The sequence below is a fragment of the Camellia sinensis genome, chromosome 14 (assembly GCF_055761805.1).
Source record: "Camellia sinensis isolate YWXY chromosome 14, ASM5576180v1, whole genome shotgun sequence".
In the NCBI taxonomy this organism is placed as follows: domain Eukaryota; kingdom Viridiplantae; phylum Streptophyta; class Magnoliopsida; order Ericales; family Theaceae; genus Camellia; species Camellia sinensis.
In genome coordinates, this window is record NC_138974.1 from 41,330,484 (window position 1) to 41,352,423 (window position 21,940).

The 21,940-nt window shown below is 34.5% G+C and overlaps 1 protein-coding gene and 1 pseudogene across 4 annotated transcripts in view; both read right to left on the minus strand.

Annotated features, from left to right (window-relative positions):
* LOC114274247 (protein DOWNY MILDEW RESISTANCE 6-like) overlaps nt 1–2,285 on the minus strand; it is a 44,116-nt pseudogene extending 41,831 nt beyond the window's left edge. The window contains exons 1-2 of the transcript XR_014350493.1: nt 1,950–2,285; nt 1,595–1,842 (exon numbers count right to left, since the gene is read on the minus strand). The product of XR_014350493.1 is annotated as a protein DOWNY MILDEW RESISTANCE 6-like (transcript). The remainder of the gene's footprint in view (nt 1–1,594; nt 1,843–1,949) is intronic.
* A 404-nt stretch (nt 2,286–2,689) lies between these two features.
* On the minus strand, nt 2,690–6,125 carry LOC145807423 (uncharacterized). 3 transcript variants are annotated; one of them, XM_082905582.1, is made up of 5 exons: nt 5,899–6,125; nt 5,133–5,305; nt 4,338–4,436; nt 4,096–4,247; nt 2,690–3,181 (listed from the first exon to the last, which is right to left on the minus strand). In XM_082905582.1, exons 2-5 carry the CDS (start codon nt 5,301–5,303, stop codon nt 2,794–2,796), a joined length of 810 nt encoding a protein of 269 aa, XP_082761708.1. In that variant the 5' UTR covers nt 5,304–5,305; nt 5,899–6,125; the 3' UTR covers nt 2,690–2,793. The 3 variants fall into 3 exon arrangements, with proteins under 3 accessions (XP_082761708.1, XP_082761710.1, XP_082761709.1); XM_082905584.1 differs by having other exon boundaries at nt 5,133–5,338; nt 5,899–6,099; XM_082905583.1 differs by lacking the exon at nt 5,899–6,125 and adding an exon at nt 5,741–5,848.
* Between the last annotated feature and the right edge of the window lie 15,815 nt (nt 6,126–21,940).

Genomic DNA, 21,940 nt, shown 5'->3' on the forward strand with positions numbered 1-21,940 from the left:
TAAAGAACAAGCCAAAAAGTCATGTTTGTTTGGCTTCAAGCACCCCTTAGATAATAACGCATTTGTATGAAAATAACCGCAAGTTCAGTAATGCTAACACTTGTGATTTGATTGTTTCATTTGTGTTTTAGTATTAAAAGAATTAAAACAGAAAACAAAAACAAGTTTAGCATATGTTTTTCTTTTAGCATTTATATCATAGATTGGTGGCATATAGGAAAGCCTAGAACCTACTGGCTCTGATATCCTTGTCCAATGGCCCAGGAGAATCCAAGAATAAGAAAAAAGCAACCAACAAAATGGGTAAAAAAGATGGTAGAATTAGTGCTTACACTATGCAAAAACGGAAAGAGGGCAACGTGCAATTTGTTCCTCACATAATGGTCATTAACTTGGAAATAGTATTTAGGATCAGAGAAGTACCTACTTATCAGCTCATTGAAGAACAAATGGAGAAAACATACCTCAAATTAAATATCAAAATAATATCATGACCACTAAAAGGTGTTTGTCGCAAGCTAGTTTTTAAGCAAATGAATGAACATTAAAAGGAAAAAAAACATAGATATCTCAAGGAAATAGAATTTCAAGTTCTGTGCATGGTTGTATAGTGAAAATCTGAGTAACAGCACAGTTTTCCTTCCTTTGGTGGTTGTGGTTATGGTTATGATTATGTTCCACAATACCCCGGATTTGTGTTATATTATATGTGAAACCGGATGGACAAATTCAATTGCAATGGTAAGCCTGCCTTTGCCAAAATTGAAGTTGCGACTTAAGCATAAAGCTAAAGAAGGCCAATGCTTCATTTGACAAAATGGTAATCAGTACAAGGCTTCCCTTAAAAGTTCCTTAAAGATATTTCATAAAGCAACATGTGAATATAAAGGTTTTGGAACCGACTATATCAATCAAAAGTTCTTATTCCCTCAATAGTAAACAGCACTAAATGACCTTCCAACCTATCATATAATTCAGAGATGGATGCACATGCACTCAACATCTTTTCTTACACAAACACAAACTAACCATAATGGGAGTTTGGAATTCCATAGCCATAGTATGTCACTTGCATTGCTTTGCACATACTCAGACCTTGATCCTAGAATTCTCTCTCCATAAGCACCCAGTCCACCTCTTATAAGTCCCAAACCAGCTCCAACAAATGCATTCCCAAACGGATTTGGCTGTGGGTTTGGAGGTGGTCTTTGCACCCCAGATTGGGCTCCCAAATTATCATACACTTCTACAATAAGATATTAAGAAAGGAAACACCATCAGGCCATCCTCACTAGATTACGGACATTATGGCAAAAGGGAAAAAAAATATATCCAAGAGAGAGAAAGGGAAGGAAGAAAAAAAAAAAAAAAGGGCACTTATTTGGTTCATTGAAATCTGAAAGATGTTATGCCTGTTTTGTCGTGACGTGATTAATTCTCTGATCACATCTTGAATACGCTAATTTGGTAAGGTAAAATGTCCCCGCTTCATAAATTTTTCTGAATTTTCGCAAAATGTTCCTTGTTACTAAGATAGCTAGACCTAGTTGCACTTGCAAACATAGAATAATCATTTGCAACAACAAATACATACCTGTACCGAGCTGGATTTCTGGGCCAATCTTCCACATAATCATCGAGAGGATGACAATGGAACCTCAAAGTATCTCTCCAAAAAAGCACTTTCTCGTGAACACAGTCGATGCTCATGTACAGCCTGCAACTTTTCTTCGGATCCTCAGAGTACAAGCTGGCGTTGTCGTCTGCAGGCAACTCAAAGAGCTCCTTAGCCACTCTCATCACATCCTGCACCAGCCCCTCTGGGACCCCATGATTTATCGACTGTTTTTGTATTTTTTAATTGTTTTTCAAATATTAAAACATCAGTATGTTGACAATCACGTTAATGATATTAATAATACAATTGAATTGAGTTGAGACATACATACCTGAAAGAATCCAAATTCTTGGCTAGCCTTGACAATTTGCTGAACTAGTTCTGTTTGGTTCTGACCAAGATTTTCAAGATCAATCACTGGGATTGTGTTGCATAGAGGAACAACTAGCTCTCCTGGTCTGATTTCAACTGGTGATATATACGATTCCAGCACTGATTGAATGTTGCATTGGTTGAAATGAGCTTCTCCATTTTCTAGCAAATTGATTTGTGTATTGACAACTCCTGCCTTTGTGTCTGGCCCTTGTATTAACAACTTGATAACAAATGTTTAAAAAGAACTATATGTTTAGGGTTGATCCCTTGAGGTCCAGCTACAGACAAGACCTTGGTATTGGAATCAGTAGCAACTGATTCCAGTTAAAATGGTAACAAATTTAGTTTCTTTACGTTGTTTTGTTTTCCTATCTTTCCCCTTCGCAAATCCAAATTCCAAGCAGAGTCTTAAACTTCGATTTCCAAAAAGAAAAAAACACTCTAAAAAGAAATTTTCCATAACTAAAAAATTGAAGTAAAAGAAAGTCTTGATAGTAGCAAGAAAAGTTTCCTGTCTAAAAAATAAAACAGAACACAAAATGAAACATAAACACTCCCAAGACTCCTTGTTCCATCATTCATTTCTCTTAAAGACTTCAAGCGCTATAATGAACATTTAAAAATATTTAATCGGTTGTTAAATCGTGACATTCAGAAGAATGAATGGAATCAGATATTAAAATAACCATCCAGAAATCAATCAAAACTGAAAAATTGCCTATAACTCGTAGTAGATTGTTAGACTAGACATAATTGTTTCACACTACAACATAGAGAGAGAGAGAGAGAGAGAGAAGAGTTTAAAAAAGCCAATTAACACTAATGTTGCCAAGCCAAATGAAAAGTGGGAACTGAGCCAAGGCAATGAATAGCAAGAGGTAATGATGCCTGCTCGAGTCGTAAGTCCTAACCTCTGCAAAAAGAACTCTCTTCATCGTCTTGACCAAGTAGATTCCCATGCACAAGCATGTCCACGGCATCAAAAAGTAGTACGAGTAGCTCCACACAATCCTTCCCAGGACGGCCAGACACATTCCTGTGAAAGAATATCCAGCATATGCCACAATGTCCAGCAAGGGTGCCTCACCACTACCCAATGAAAACAACGACATTTTCAGAAGAGAAACTTGCAAAAACCAGCCTACCAACCCCTTGATGAAAAGCCAGTTCAGAGCTTCTGGGCTAAACCTGGCAACAAATGAAGACATGTTATACAAGAAATATGTGAGAGAAAGAAGGGGCGGGGGGCGGGGGGGGGGGGGGGGGGGGGAAGAAAATGATATGGAACAAAAAAATCTTATTTAACTCCAAATTATTATGACATAAGTTTCAAGTTTGAATGCCAGAACACCAAAGCATGTTATTGTCAAAATAATCACCGAACGCCAATATGGAAGTCAACTATTGAGAATACAAAAATGACTATATGTCCAGTAAGGAACAAGGTCAACTCTGGCACCTAATCAACAATTCCCGATAACTTTATGCCACGTGGGACTTTCATTGTTTATAGAAAGCAACATTATTTAAGACACCATGTAGAAACCATTTGTTGCAACAAAAACTAATTTATAAAAGAAAAGAACAAAAAAATTATTCATGTTGCCTCTAAAAATACCTTCAGATAACATAACAAATCACAGCCATAGCAATTCAGTTTCCTAGCTTTTCACCCAGATGACAAGCATACTCTTTTGACCTTTCATACGTTGTGATACAAAATTTCCTAGCCTTTCCCTAGATGATAAGATGCCCTTTCGACCTTTCATACAGCATTGTGGAACACTGCAATTGGGAGTCAACCCAGAGCAAACTCATCGCAAATTACAGAATGGGGCATGATGTAGGGCACTAAGCATTTAAGCAAAAGCTCAATCGGATGTAAAGAACAAGCCACAAAGTCATGTTTGTTAAGTTTCAAGCACCCCTTAGATAATAAAGCATTTGTAAAAAAAATAAATGCAAGTTCAGTAATGCTAACACTCAAGCCAATGTACAGTAAATGGACACCCATCTCCACTTCAAACTACCTGGAGAGAAGGGAAAAAAAAAAAAAAAAAAAGGAAGCAAAAAACATGTAATGCAACAAAACGACCACTTACTTTCCTTGAAGACCCAGCGAGAAACCAGCAAGAACAACATAGGTACCAAATGCCATCAATGGAATATACAAGTCTGGAGCATTTATATCATAGATTGGGGGCTTATAGGAAAGCCTACCGCCTACTGGCTCTGTTATCCTTGTCCAATGGCCCTGGAGGATCCAAGAATAAGAAAAAGGCAGCTACCCTTAAAGTAATAACTGACCAACAAAATGGCTAAAAAACATAAAATTAGTGCTTACCCTGTGCAAAAATGGAAAGAGGACAACCTTCAATTTGTTCCTCACATACTGGTCATTAACTTGGAAATAGTATTGGGGATCAGAGAAGTACCTACTTATCTGCTCATTGAAGAACAAACAAAGTAAACAGACCTCAAATCAAATATCAAAATAATAACATGACACTAAAAGGTGTTTGTCGCAAGCTAGTTTTTAAGAAAATGAATGAAAATTAAGAGAGAAAAAATAGATATCTCAAGGAAATAGAAATTTCAAGTTCTTCTGTACGTGATTGTATCGTGAAAATCTGAGAAACAGCACAGTTTTCCTTCCTTTGGTAGTTGTGGTTGTGGTTGTGGTTGTGTTTATGTTTATGGTTATGGTTATGTTCCACAATACACCCCTGATTTGTGTTATATTATATTTGAAACAGGATGGACAAATTCAATTGCCATGGTAAGCCTGCCTTTGCCAAAATTGAAGTTGCAACTTAAGCACAGCTAAAATCCACATTATCCGAAGATAAAGCTAAAGAAGGCCAATGCTTCATTTGACAAAATGGTATTCGGACTACAAGGCTTCCCCTAAAAGTTCCTTAAAGACATGTCATAAAGCAACATGTGAATATAAAGGTTTTGGAACTGACTATATCAATTAAAAGTTCTTATTCCCTCAATAGTAAACAGCACTAAACGACCTTCCAACCTATCATATAATTCAGAGATGGATGCACACGCACTCAACATCTTTTCTTACACAAACACAAACTAACCATAATGGGAGTTTGGAATTCCATAGCCATAGTATGTCACTTACATTGCTTTGCACATACTCGGAGCTTGATCCTAGAATTCTCTCTCCATAAGCACCCAGTCCACCTCTTATAAGTCCGGAACCAGCTCCAACAAATGCATCCCCAAACGGATTTGGCTGTGGGTTTGGAGGTGGTCTTTGCACCCCAGGTTGGGCTCCCAAATTATCATACATTTCTACAATAATGAAACCCAATCAGGCCATCTTCACTAGATTACGAACATTATGGCGAAAGGAGGAAAAAATATATCCAAGAAAAAAGAAAGAAAAAAAAAATGAGAACTGTGGATCTAATTAAGGTTTGCTGCTACGAAAATAATGAAATACACAATGTATATACATGTAATGATACAGGGATTAAAAAAACCGTACTTTAAAATATGGCAACACAGTAAGCATGATGAGAATTCAGCAATTGAAAATACAGAACGATTATTAGGTGAAACTATTACACGCGTAACAGAAATCTTGAATAACATCTCAAAAGATACAAAAGCGTGTCTTAGACAATCGCATCTAATAAACTACAATTAAAAGAGACTTCAAACTAAACAACCATCGAAAATAATTCAAATCATGGTGTTTATGTATATATATAGATAACTTCATACTTTTGTGGGATTCTAGGGTTCGGGCAACCTTGCGTTTCAAACCCTATAAAATCGAATTTGTTTCTGTATCTTTGTGTTGAAAGAAGCAGAACGAAAAAGACAAACACGAACATATATATATAGAGAGAGAGAGGGAGAGAGATAGAGGAGGTACTAACCAGGGAGAGTGAAAGAGAAATGAGTCGATCTGCAAGCGAGATGGTGACAATCTGAATCTGATATGAGTTTCCTTTGTAACGAAGTTTGGGTCGGTTTTTGTAAAGATGAGAGAGAGAGAGAGAGAGAGAGAGAGACGCCGACGCGGCTCGAACCGAAACCCCAACCCCGGTTAACTTTAGCTCAGGGAAATAATGCCCTCGTTTGGCATATGAGTTTTTTTTTTTTTTTTTTTTTTTATTTTATTTAATAGGATTTTTATTAATAAATTCATTTTAGAGTTGTTGTAACTCATTAGGACCACAAATGATTAGTATAGTCTAATTAATTTCATGTATTTATCTTTTTATTCCATAAAATCATTTTTTCTCATTTTATTATTTTTAATGGACTATTATGCCCTTATTTATATATTGTTGATACACATAACAGATATAAACGTTTTCTTATTTTTTGTTCATTCTGTTTTGGTAGGTTGTTGTATTCACGCTTTTCATTCTGATTCTGATTTGGTTGGATACGTTTCAATTTTGCTGGTTCATTTAAAGGCTAGTGTGTGCTAGGATTTCATTGTTATTGTTGTGGCTCTTTTGAATGATGTTCAGTTGTGACATTGTTTGAAGCATAACTGGTTCAAATCAATCGTTTCGAGGTAGAGGACGAGTGCAGGATTTGATGATCAAGGTTAGTATCATTTTGGTATTAAATGCATGTTCAGTTTATGTTTTAATTTATGTGATGGATTGGATGCTATGGTGATGGATTGGATGCTATGGTGTTTGAAGTATGTACATTGAACGCTCTGTTTTTTTTTTTTATATGCATTTTGCGTGGCTCTGTGATGGGGAGTAATTCGGATTAAGTGAACAATGTGGATGTTCACATCTTATTGGCAATGATGATGGTGATATTTTGAGTTTGGATTTAGCAGTGTAAAATGTACATATAGGCGTATACATTGTGTATGAATGTATGTTCGTTTTATGTTATATTTTGATCTATGTGGTAATACAAGTGCTTTTTTGATGAATTTTTTATGCGTGCTTAATGTGGATGTTCACATCTTATTAATATGAAGTTATAGAGGGTTGTATGCATGTTGTGTACTATGACAGCATTTTGGTGGTGTGATTTTGAACTTGTAAAATATTTTATATTGTGCAAGGATGGTGGTGGTAGTTTTCATTATGGATTTAGCAGTGGAACCGTACACATAGGCCTTTAGTTTGCATAATGTGAATGCTCATATAGTATGGATTATTACATGTATTGTTGTTCGTATGGTTGTTACATGGTTGTTGACTTTTGTTTTGTTGTGTTTTTACAGGATATGGATACATTTATGATGTTGGTGTGCACATATAGTTGCAGTTCAACTGTAATAAATGTGGTTCGCACATTGTGTTATTCGCATTTGGTGGAGTGTTTGTGTGAGAAATGGGACGAGTTGTTTGCTTATTCTGTTTCATTGTTTTATCGACTACCTGGAATTAATAGGTGTGATTTGGACAATGACGAAGAATTTCAGAACATGTTATTGCTTGCCAAATCAATAGGGTTACACCATGTAGAGGTTATCGTTAATTTAAAAAGTGATATTGGTTAGTCGAGTAGCTCTGGGTCGCTGCGTGTAGGGGGTGAAGAAGAAATTGATACACTCCGAAAATTTTGCCACCATAAAGAAAAGGTGTTGTTGTCAGCCCCTTGGACAAATGGTATTATGTATGTGAGACAACGGTTTATAGGAAGTGCACAAGAATTTCATGATGTTTTATATAAGCATGCAATCTAATGTGGGTTTCAGTTTACGTATGTCAAGAACGAGACAACAAGGGTTACTGCAGTGTGTGCGATACGCGAGGAGAGAGGTTTCTTGTGGGCTATACATTGTAGAGCACAACGAGCAAATGGTTTTTTTCTACATGAAGAGGTTCAGTGATGTGCATAGTTGTGGTACGAATGTCCGAACTTCGAAAAATCCAAAAGTTAGTTCTGGTTTGGTGTCGAGTACTATATCTGAAATTATAATGAACAAGCCGTTGACTCGGCCGTGGGAGGTGGTGACTATTTTGAAGAGAGATTATAGGCTAGATGTGAATTATCACGTGATATGGTTGGGCGTGGAGAAAGCAAAGACTGTTATTCATAGAGATCACTCATTATTGTTTGACCAGCTGCGGTGGTATTTGGATGTTGTGATGCGTTACAATCTGGGAAGTTATGTCAATATTGACTATGACGCAAGTAGTCAACAGTTTTGTCATTTCTTTGTATCATTTGCTGCATGTATTTCTGGGTACAATTCTTGCCAACCTTTGTTATTCCTGAATGAAACATTCCTCAAAGGAAAGTACAAAGGTCAGCTACTTGCGGCAACGACGAAAAATGGAAACAATGGTTAGTATTTTTTTTAGCTGTGTAGCCATGTAAATATTCACATTGAGCGGCATAGTGTGGATATATGACTGACCATTACACAGTGTGAACATTCACATGCCCTGTTTACTTTATAGTGTTTTTGTAAACTACTTGTGTTAATATTCACATTAGAATATTGTGACCAATTGTTTAATGGTGTTGTGTTATAGGCTTATTCCCTGTTGCATTTGCGATTATTGATTCAAAGACCACGGCCAATTGGTCGTGGTTCGTGCATAAACTGGGAAGGCTGTTGATAGTATGCGTCAGATTACTTTTATTTCGGACCGTAATCTTGGTCTGTCAGAAGCGATACCAAGGGTATTCCTATCGGCTCATCACGGTTATTGCTTACAACACTTAAAGAACAATTTAAGAGACCAACTGAAGGGAATTGATAATAGATTTAGGGACCACATGGTTAGTAGTTTGAGTGACTGTGCTTAGGAGCTAACTGTGGTAGGATTCCATGAAAAGCTTGAGAAATTAAAAGAGGAGGGTAAGCAATGAGCACATAGTTTTTTCAAGGAGTTGGCACCTAAGCGCTAGGGGAATTCATACTTTAGGTAATAGTAGTTTCTTAATGTATTCCATTTGTTAAGTTTAGAAAGGTAGTGATGTGAAATTTCAGTTATGTTATGTGGTGATGTGAAATTTCATATTCAGTTTCAAAGAAATTAAATTCAATATTGCACAATATTTGTGATGTTGTGCAGAGGCATGGTTTATAGGGAGATGACATCCAATGCGGAGGAGTCATTTAATAATTGGATTAAAGAAGCATGCAATCTTCTTATCACTCAGATGGTGGACACAATGTATATTCAGTTGATGCGGCCAATGTCTGCGCGGCGTGACCAAGCAAACAAGTGGAATGAGCTTATTTGTCCTACATTCGAAACAATGCTTCTTGATTCGTTCAACAGCAACAAGTCTTGACAGGTTAGCAAAGCCAATGAGGATGTGTTTGAGGTTTATTCGATACCATCTGTTACAGTTGATATTGCAAGGCATACGTGTTCTTACTTCAAATGGAAAATTAATGGATTCCCATGTGACCATGCTATTATTGCTATTTAGAAGAGTCGCTACAATCTCAATGATTGTGTGGAACATTACTTTCATGTAGAGACGTATCATGCAGCCTATTTGGGTGCCATATTCCCTATACCGTCGGTGGAAAGCCGCCTTTTGATCCTACGGACTTCACTATATACCCACCAACTATGAAAAGACCACCCGGCAAGCCGAAAAAGAATAGAATAACATCAAAGGGTGAGAAACTGAAACAAATAAGGTGCAGGAGATGTGATAAATTGGGAAGTCACAATTGGAAATCATGCAAGGAGCCGATATAGGGTGTACATTTTTCATTTTAACATTATATTTTACATGTGATTCTTATATTGATTTTTGAAATAAGATTGTGTTGTGTTAGCAAATATTGTGTTGCAATAAGATTACGTTGTATTGGCAAACATAATAATGCATTGGCAAAATTAGTATTTGGTTTGTGCTTGGTTTTTTTTTCCAGTAGCAAACTGACATTTTGTTGGTGTGTTTATGAAGAATACATGATGTGAACATTCACACTTGTGTAAAATAATCATATTATGTGAATACTCGCACATGGGTTGAACTTTTAACATTATTGTTGTCAACGTTGACATGAATATAATCTAGGATGTGAACTTTCACATGCATACAGATTGACATGGTGTGAACATTCACACCTGTGTATGTCATTCGTAATGATGTTGTGTAGACAATGTGACATTCTTGCACAAAATATAACGTTTGGAATAAAATTATGCTTTGTGTGGCAACGGGTATAAAGCATGTTTGAATAACGTTCATATATTTGCCAAACAAAATACTGTGTTTTTTTTAATTTCCGTAGTATTGATTTGTTTATCTTTTTAGTTTGTAGTACATAAAACAGTGGCTTTGTGAGTGGGTTTGGCTAGCAAAATGAGATTTTGTTGTATATATTGTGATACATATATGTGTGTGGTGTGAATATTCATATCATCAAATTATTTGCTGTGAATATTGACTTATGTGTTAAGAAATATCATATTCACACATGTCATATTGTGTTATAATAATACTTCACATCCATGGAGTACGGCTTTAAACATAAGAATGTGTCTGATCCTTCCATGATGTGGAAATTCATATCATGTCGTGCGCCAAAAATAAACACAATCTCAATATGAATGATCAACACAAAATAGGCCTCAAAATGCATATACATATATTGAATGAAAAATAGCAGTACAAGCAATGATATAGAATTGATTTACAATCAAGCTAATCTGCTCCAATATGTCAAAGCTATTGATACTAAATTGTGTTAAATGTGGATAACAGTTATAGATGGACACCCCGCACCTATAGGTTTTCATATTGCACTGTCTTTTTATGATTCAGAAAAAAGTGTACTAATGAGTTTTTATTTAACACCATTCAAAGCGATTAAGGCTGTCAACAATTTCCTCACGGAATACATGCGCCCTCATGATGTAACACACTGCAGGGTTTGCAATCTACCCTGAAAATACAAAGTTGTTATTGTTAGAATTTGAAATTTAGGTGTGTATAATGGTTGTAGAATATGCATACAAATTGATGTGAGGCTTACGATTCGGATGCTTGCTGAGGATAGACGTCTACTGATATGATTGGTTACGCTGGATCTTGGCTTGATAATTTGGTCCATAGTGGTGATGAAGGTCCAATGTTGCACACCACTGCCTCAATGTAGTCCCTCTGTCATGGGGGGAAGAATGAAATTTCATATTAGGCACAAAGCAACATAGTGCATACGTCCAAGTTCAAATATTAGACATCATGACAAATATTATATGTGTCAGCCACTTATGACGATTTGTGCTTTGTTAATATATGGGTCATGTATGCTGGGTCCTGGTCATAGTGAGTTATAATGCCTCCATATATTGTCTTTGACGTCGTAGACAATGATCTTACAATAGAAGTCGTGGTGTATTGGGAAGATCAAGTATCTCTGACCTTAATAATCATTGATATGTACATCAATCAATTTATTTCTCTTATGGGGGGTACTCTTGCATAACTTTATGCACACAATGGACATACAATTATATACCAAGTATGTGATGCCCCAAATTTTAAGGACATCATAATAAGATTTAGAACTTAAAATCAATGTTGCCACCAAACATCACTAACATCCACTAATTAACAACCCAAAAATTTAAAGTTTTCAAATTACAGTTCTAATAAAACTTAAAACTTAGTCTCGGTACATAAAAAAAAATAAAACAACTATGAAATAAAACTAGAGAAAACTAGGAAACATAGGAAATGGTTCATGGAAATGAGGGACTCTTCAAGCTAACCAAGGCTAAATGTCACCTTGCAAGGCCTTGGTGTTTCTTTCGTTTTCTTCGGTACCTGGCATAAAATGCCAAGGCAACGAAAATGCCAATGAGCGACGAGCTCAATAATATACTACAACCTGAAAATACCCACCCCAATAATAATACTCATAATTAATGAATAATGCGTAATAACAGAATAACAGGTAGCATTTAATAAGCATAACAAGAATGCCAACAGTTAAAATAATAACAATAGATGGATAAATAAATAATAAAAAAAAATGACAAACAAAAACAGTAATTTATCATAAGAAAAATGCACATTTTTCTTTTGAATTCTCATAAATTTAGTTTATCAAATAAATTTAAGTAACTCCCCGCGGAGCACTATTTCCACTCAACCGCTAAGCAATGGCCACGGGCATTTCTAGCTCCCCTTTGGTCAAATATTCAAATGTTACTTGCTGTAACTACCAATGATGCCCACGCACCAGGGTTACGTACCCGAGTCGTGACATCACGGTTTGCCCCAAAGGAACGGTCTATGTTGTGACACCCGCACCACCAACCTTATATCGCCTACACCGATAAGAGTCGAAATACCTTCCCGTGCCATGTTAGGGTTCACAACTCACTTGCGCAAGCTTCTAAACCGAGCTCACCCCATTACTTTTAAATTTTTAATGTATAATCGGTTCAATTTCGTATTTCCTTCGTCTAATTCACATATTTATGCATGTGCAAGTTTTAGTTTGAGAATCACAATGACATAATGTTTATATAGTACAACGCAATCATATATGGCAAACAAAATAAATGTGATAGAATGTCTTAGGAATCATCACAAAATTCTTTAAGAATTCACACACTTCTTCTTCCAGCACTGTATGGTCATACCAAAAAAAAAATATGAAACTCATATCAAACGAAGTTCAACCATTATAATATTTTAACTGGTACTAGTTCATCGAGTTAGGAAAATATTTCGAGAAGAATACCAGGGCTAAAAACAATCTTAAAATGGAGAAATAATTTTTGGAAGAAAACTAGTTTTCTGGGACAGTGGGTTATATTAACCTCCAGCACAGGTGATCCAAGTTTGAAAAATAAAAAGTGGCCTCAAAAGGTGTCGAAAAGAGGCATGGTCAGAACCATTTGCTATATTTTTGAGTTTAGAACATATTTCCAGAAGAGTGTGAAGGCTGAAAACCAGCCGAAGATGGTCCAATAATTTTTATAAGAAAATTGGACAGATTCTGTCACATTTTGGAAAAATTGGTGTTTCTCTCTCAATACTTAATAAAAAATTATGAAACCAGTGGATTTTGAAAGGTAATTTAAAAATATAACTTTTTTGAGTGGTCGTGCAGAAAAATACCATTTGTAGGGAAAATGGGACCTGTTTGAAGCTACTGCTTCTACTGTGTTATAAGTGACGCTTAGGGAAAATATTTGTTTCGGTAAGAAAATGGTGTCCAATGATTTTATAAAAATTTTACATAGTGTATAACCCCTATATATACTTCCAGTACACAGATTTTTAACATTAATTATTTTCAATTTATTAGAGCCCTCTTTTCATCCGATAAAGTCTGAAACAGTAAGGAAGAATCTAAATTTCAGGTAAATGGAAGCCATTCTTATCTCATTTTACTCCCTTGTAAGATTATTTCAACAATGGAGAATATTGAACACATAAAAATAGTAGCTAAGCCATATATCTATGTTTACAAGAAGGAATATGAAATTATAACATAATGAAACCCTCATCCTATCAAAATTTTAAACATGCATGGTACTATTTTGCTATTTATGACTTAACCATGCTTAGTCTTGCATATATAAATTATATAAATTCAGTTAGAGGTATCTAAGGGAGGATAGAGGTTGAGTATTCTTACCTCAAGAGCTTTTGCAAACACTTCTCAAACTAAGTTGAAAATGGTATTCACTAAGTACCCTCTCTTTCTCTTCTCTTTTCTACTCTCTTTTTCTTCTCTCTTTTTCCTCTCCACTCTTTCTTTCCTCTCACAGCCGTGTGTGTGTGTGTATTATGGCTGATGGTGAGGTCCCTTATGTAAGGAATATGGGAGCAACTTTTTGTCTTATTTTATTATTTCCTTTCTTTAGCCAAAAAATTTCTATTGGCTTGGAATTGCCATTCTAAGCCATGCTTGTTTCTTAGGGATGCTGAGTGTGAACTTGGGAGACAAGCATGTCTTGCATGCGTTAGAGTAGTATAGGAAAAGAAGTGGCAGTCAACCATTTTCTTGCAATTTGACCCTTTTTTTTTTTTTTTGAATTGAATTGAAATTGATGCCAATACAATATTAGTATACATAGATATAACTTCCTTATTTACTTATTTATTTATTTATATTATTTTATATATATATATATATGTGTGTGTGTATATTTTAACTAGATGGTTTTCTTCCTACTAAACTCTAACTAGCTTATTTACTATTAATTTAATTCATTTAGTTTTCACAACTGTATTTTGATATAGAAATTTAATCACAGCAAGATAAATAATTTTATTTAAAAGAATTTAATATTGGTATTAATTATGGTGCTATTAACATTATAATTTAATAGTTTAATAATCACTATTGATTGACTTAATATTATTATTAATAAACTAATTAGTTGTCTAAAAATTCAGGTTCTTACAAAGTATTTATATCAATGTTCATTATGAGTGATGTGAATGCTTACATTTGTTAATTTGTTAATCAGTCCTACAATGTATTATAGATGTGAATGTTCAAATCTGTTAACTTCTCAATCAGTCATATAATGTTGTTGTTAACATTCACATCTATCTAGCATGTCATATAATGTTCAGATGAATATTCACATCTATTCAACATGCAAATCAATTACTGTTCATGTGAACATTCACATCAACATCAAACATAAACAAACCAATAGTCTAGTTGTTACCAAACATGTGCTTGTAAAAATGAATGTCGAATCCTCCAAAGCTAAGTTGACCAGCTCTTGTAGTTCAAGTAGTATTTCTCCATATACATCTATCACCTGCACAAACAGAGGGGTGACAGTATATTATTTCTAGTGTCTTTACAGTGTGTGTATGTATGTATGTGTGTGTGTGTTTTGTATACATTTGCGAGTGTCATACATTGTTGTATATTGATTCTTCCTTGATAATGTACATGATGTCATCAAAATACACGTTTCTAGACTTTGAGTCCCTTCGCCACACAAGTAACATGTGCATTGTGATTACGGAAAATGTAAATGTTAACATTGCACAATTATAAAATGATCTAATCTATTAAGTAGATATGTGAAGCTTAACATCATCATAAAGATAAATTCAATCTCAATGTGTATAATCAATTACTCGTCACCGCTATTCTTGTGCAAATTTTGGACCTTTTTCTTGTTGAGTTTGCTCATGTTGGCCCAAACCTTCAGTTTGTTGGTCAATGTTACCTTTTTGTATTTTGTTGGGTGCTTTGTTTGTGGATGTTTGTCTACATCTTGTACAATGTGAACTGTATGGAATTGTTTTTCAACTCTCTCTTTCCCTTTCTTTTGGCTAGGCAAGTAGGGGTATTGAAAGTCATCCAAGCGGTGCTCTCTCCTTACCTTCTGCTTGATACGTTTCACCCTAGATGGTGGGCTGAGAATTTCTTTCAATGATGCAATGGGATGCTTCTTAAGGCTGTCATGAACCTTTTATGCTTCGGCTTGCGTGATAATGTGGACGGATTGATCATCATAAAGGTCTTAAAGAATCTTTTTTTTGCATTCTAGATTGATGACCAATTTTGTCAACCACTAGATTTCTACATCCTTCTGCTCCATGCAATTTTTGATTTCCATGTTCATATTGAATGAGCTCGATTGGTCGAATAATTTGGCTTCAAGTGCAATGATCATCCTTGCCCTCAATTTCCATGATTCTTCCAACTGTTTGTATTTTGCTTCCCATTATCGTATGAGACCCCAAGCTTTTTGGTTTTCTTTTATAAGTATATCCACGATGTCCAGTTCACTTGGCTGTGCTACGATGATATCTCTCTCAGCATTGAGGTTGTTAAAGCTGGTGTTGATGTCATCTTTAACATCATTTAGTTCAATTGCATCCCCAAAAATTCCATCGCTGTTGTCACTGCCTTTATTGTCTTTGCTTTCATCATCGTTGCTTTTATTTTGCTTTGGTGGTGCACTCGACGATGGTACATCTTTACTTCTGTTGGGGTTGCTATCAGCTCGTCGTCATATACCTGGAGTTGGAAACATTATGTTAGTTACATAGTTCCTTGTCTCAGTATGTGAATGTTCACAATATTTTTTGGTGTACTTTTACCTCATTTAAACCAAGCTTCGACAAATATATAGACTTTATGTTGGTATGTAAGGCTGTGAGGTCTCACTTTACATACCGCGGAATGGCATTAGGTTTGCGAGGTTGTAAGATGGTTGTGTGCTCACACAACTAGTACTAAAACAAATAACAAACATCAATGTTGATTTCAGCATTTTTAACACAATCATAAATGTTCATATCAGTACGCACTGTTGTCAATGTTCATATGAGTAGCACATTGATATGAATGTTCACACCATTGTCTACTAGTGTGACTTTTTCCATTAATAAACATTGATGTGAATGTTCACATCATAGATGTCAACTTCCACACCATTGCCTAGTAATGTGTGTTCCATATTTGTTTTAGTGCCAACATGAGCAAAACACTGGTGTCAATGTTTACATCAGTACACACTAATGTGAATGTTCCTAACATTCCACACAACATTCACATCAGTGTGTACTTATGCCAACCTTGCTATCAGTGTGTACTGATGTGTGTGTCACATTTGTTTTACTACCAACATGGGTGGACAGACCCTGTGAATGTTCATATTATATATAGAATAAGATTTATGGGATTTACCATTAACAACATAACACATCTGGTGACTCGTCCTGGTTTTCTCCAGTTTTGGCCCACTGACCCCATGAGCATTGCTCGGATGCTCTCAGCCCAGTCATACTCGATCATTTTGTCTAATGGGTCTATTTATGAATAGAAAGTCCATCCAATTGTTTCTCCAGATGTGGAAAAGAACAGTTTTACACATGCATACATGTATACTAATCTTGCAACCTCTTCATTGTCTTGTTTCTCTGTGCCCTTTAATGCTTCATTCAGAATTTCATGTATTTTTGTTGCGCTTAACCTGATTGACATCCTTGCACGTTCGGCGTATGATGCTGGCCTTTGGTTTTGCACCACAAGAGAGGTCTATTGGGTTGGTGCTGCAATCTATCCCAAAAATAAGTGATACATCACTTCTAAAAATCTAAATGTTGTTACCCCCGATGTAAAACCTCTACTGGATGGCTTGAATGTCTACACTATGCGTACAATGACATTATCGTATTTCATGCAATGGTAGAGGTCGACTTCATTATTGATCAAACAATCAAATAAGGGCCAAAATGGTGTTTTCCTAAGGCATTTCAATTGACCAATTGTAAATTTTGTAGCCTTCAGTAGTTTCACCAATCTAGTTATATTAAACCTGTAGTTGACCTTTTTCATGTTTACTTGTTCGGAACTAGCTGTTTGATTGGGTTTGCCTTTGATGTGGGATTCCCCTCTCTTTTTTTTGCCATCGAATTTACGGGGAAGACCTGTTTGTTCAAATACAAACAAATTTAACATCACTGTTCACAAATGAATAGTGATAATAAGTGTAATGTGAATAATGGGATGGTGATGGTAAAATAGTATGTGAATAGCTGGTGTAAATATTCACATGAAGAGGTGATAACACATAACAAACAAACATTGACATAAAGAGGGGGGAGAACAATCACACATTACATCAACAAACCTGCAAGAATAAAACATGATGTAAATGTCTGTGATGGTTACGGTCTTGTGTTGTTAATATTGCCATCGGTTTAGAGTCATTACCAATATGTAACAATCTGATTTAAATATTGACATTATCTATAATGGAATTCATATTGAACCAAAAGATGTTACAATGTGAATATTAATATTATGTTCAAAATGTTACAATGTGAATATTAACATTATGTTGAAAATGTAATTATTGACATTATATTCAGAATGTGCATATTGACATTGATGTCACTCAATAACAAGTAAAACAATAAGATATTATTTACAACATGCCTACAAGAATTCACATGTAACCAAAATAGGGTTGACAACCACCCAAAGTTTGGTTTATAATTATTTCATGACCATCAACAACTAACAACACCAACAAGTTTGACATTGACACAAGGGATGAGATAAAGAGTGTTTTACAAAATAATAACGCATGACAATTTAAGACAAATAAGCCATTACCAATATTTGACAATCTAATGCAAATTGTTAGACTTATTTATTTTGGTGATTTATTTAATTATGTTTTAATTTATTTGAAAGAGAAAAATAGAATCAAAATTTATTTTGATGATTTATTTGAAAGAGAAAAATAGAGTCAACATTTATTTTGATGATTTATTTAATTATACTTTAATTTATTTGAAAGAGAAAAATAGAATCAAAATTTATTTTGTCCTATTATTTCTCACCTAAACCTTTATCCTAAATGTTGTTAGAATGTATTTAATATTTGATTAAATCAAGAGTTCAAACAGCCCAAAAACAGAGGTTCAAACAGCCCATCACAGCAGCAGTTCAAAAGGTTTAAGTGGAAGATATTCAAATTAGTAATGACAGAGTGGAAGATATTCAAATGAATACAACGGTTATAAATGGCTATAAATTCAAATGAATACAATGGCTATAAACGGCTATAAGTTTCATTATATATACCAAAGCCTCTAATGTAAACATGTTACAAAAAAATCAGAAACTTTGATCTATAATCACTCACATCTATTCTCTGAAAAATTTTCTAAGAAATATTCTTCAATTTTTGTTTATATCCTCTTTCAGAAATTATACATTGAGACGTATAGCTTTAAGCCCATTTTTCCTGTGTGAGGTTTATAGAAAAATCAGAACTTCATTTTTATATCTATCTTTGAGAGATAATTCTTGTAACTTTCTGTGAAAGCAAAAATACCTTCTTTTCAACCTTGTAAGAGTGTAATACACTCAGTGTTCTTGACTTAGAAAGTTTGTGTAAAATCTGTGGAGGATTGCTCCATTTGTAAAGAAGTTGCTAGCATCCCCGTGAAGTTAGAGCATAATGGAAAATCTCAAGTGAAACTTGAGGAGTGGACGTAGGCCGAGTTGAAGCCGAATCCCTATAAATTTGTTTGCCCCCCTCTCTCTCTCTTATCTCTTTATTTTATTTAAATTGCCATAGCTATATTTCACATTTTCACTGTGCTAAAATCATTAACTGGCATAGTTGTTAGAATACTTGTTTTAATTATTTTTATTTCATTAACTATATTTATCTATTGTGCTAGTCATAATTTTTATTAGGGTATTATTATTTTCATTTGTAAAAGCCTAATTCACCCCCCTCTTAGGTTGTCTTTTGGGTAACAATCGGTATCAGAGCCTAGACTCTTATTTTAGATTTAATCATCTGGGAGTTTCGATCCATGGCAACTTTAGTTGAAAGACAAGTCTCAAATAGGCCACCATTGTTTGACGGAAACAACTATAGTCATTGGAAATATAAGATGACCCTACACCTTTAAGCTACTGATTATGCCATGTAGATTATTGTCACCAAAGGTCTAAAAATTCCTGCTAAATTACTAGATAATATTAGTATACCTAAAACAGAAGATGAATGTGATAAGAGTGATCACAAATTATTGCAAACCAATGCTAAAACCAAACTCAATCTTGTTTGTGGATTAGACTAAGGAGTATAATAAAATTTTAAGTTGTGATTCAGCAAAAGAAATTTGGAACGAACTAAAGGTAACGTATGAAGGTACAACCAAGTGAAGGAATCTCATATTGATATGCTTGTTTATAGTTATGAATTGTTTAAAATGAACTCTGATGAATCTATTTCAAGTATGTTTACTAGATTTACTGAAATTGTAAACTCTTTGAAATCTCTTGGCAAAATTTATACTAACAGTGAGTTGGTGAGAAAAATTCTTAGGTGTTTACCAAAGAATTGGAAAGCAAAGGTCACCGCCATTATAGAAGCCAAAGATCTCTCCACACTTGGATTGGATAAGCTTATGAGTTCTCTTATGACTTATGAGATCACCATGAAAGGACATGAGGATGTTGAAAGCAAAAACAAAAGTGGAATTGCATTCAAAACCTCATCAAATGAAGAAGAACATGAAAACTCTAGTGAGGACGAAAGCTATGCCATGTTTAGTATAAATCTCAAAAAATACTTCAAGAAAAATAATTATGAAGGAAGAAGACCTTTCAAAAAGGAGTACAACAAAGATAACAAGAAAGAACCTATTATTTGCTATGAGTGCAAAAATCCTGGACATATGAAGATGGATTGTCCAAAATTGAAAAACCATGGAAAAGACTACAAAAGAAATAAGAAGGCCATGGTAGCAGCTTGGGGAGAAAATGAAGATAAAAGCTCAAGTGATGAAATTGAAAATGAAGTAGCCAACTTGTGTCTCATGGCTCTTGAAGATGAGGAATCTACTCAAGATGAGCTAACTACTTTTTATAAAGAACTTGAAAGTGCATTCCATGAACTACAAGATGAATTTAGAAAAGTTTGTGTCAAAAATAATGTGTTAAAAAAATCTGTTGCATCTTTATCTAGTAATGTAGAAGAATTAAAGAAAGAAAAAATTATTTTGAAAAATGATTTTGACACCATCTCTAATGAGAAAACTGTTTTAAAAAACAATATTGATGATTTAACAAAAACACTTGAAATTTTGTAAAAGGTAGAAATAATCTCAACATGCTTCTTGGAAATCAAAGATGTGTTTTCGATAAAGCGGTCATTGGATATGACTCTATTAAGTAACAAAAGAATCTCAATACAATTTTTGAAAAGGCGCCTCCCATGACACACCCTCATATTACTTGTCATTATTGTAGAAATGCCATTATATAGTTTATTGTCTATTCAAAAAGAATATGAACATGGGAATTAAAAAGATTTGGATTACTAAGGGATCTAATAAAACTAACCAAGAAGGACCCAAGAAATTATGGGTACCAAAAACCAACATTTGATTGTCATCTTATAGGTTTGCTTTAAGTCCAAAGCTAAAGAAGGGAAATGATACCTTAATAGTAGATGTTCCAGACACATGACCGGAGATAAATCCTTCTTTATTAAACTATCTTCGAAAGATGGAGGATTTGTTACTTTTGGAGACAACAAGAAAGGAAAAATCATCAGTATTGGTAGCATTGGTATTTCTCCTAACCCTTCTATTGAAAATGTTTTACTTGTTGATGGACTTAAGCATAATCTACTTAGTATTAGTCAATTATGTGATAAAGGTAATCGAGTTATTTTTGATAAATCACATTGCACAATTGAAAGCACAAATGATCATAAAGCTTTATTCGTTGATAATCGTCACGAAAATATTTATGTTTTTCATCTCAATGATCTCTATACTAGTGATGTTAAATGTCTATATGTTAATAATGAAAATAGTTGGTTGTGGCATAGAAGACTTGGTCATGCTCACATAGATTTAATTTCTAAACTTTTGAGAAATAATTTGGTCATTGGAGTTCCAAAAATTAAATTTGAAAAAGATCATCTTTGTAGTGCTTGTCAACAAGGAAAAAAAACTAAAACATCGTTTAAATCAAAATCTCGCATTTCCACAACTAGACATTTACAACTACTACATATGGATTTATTTAGTCTCTCAAGGACATCTAGTCTAAATGGTAAACATTATTGTCTTGTTATTGTTGATGATTATTCAAGATTTACATGGGTCATGTTTTTAGCATACAAAGATGAAATATTTTCTTCTTTCACAAAACTCTGTCGTAGAATTTAACATGAAAAAGGCTTTCTTATTACTATTATTCGATCTGACCATGGTAGATAACTTGAAAATGAAAAATTTGAATTATTTTGTGATGAGCATGATATTGGACATAATTTTTCAGCACCTAGAATCCCTCAACAAAATGGTGTAGTAGAAAAGAAGAATAGAACTTTAGAAGAGATAAGTAGAACAATACTTTGCGAAACTAATCTTCCTAAATATTTTTGGGCCGAAGTCGTTCACACCGCATGCTATATTTTAAATCGTGCATTAATGAGTCCTATTCTCAAAAAGACTCCTTATAAACTTTGGTAT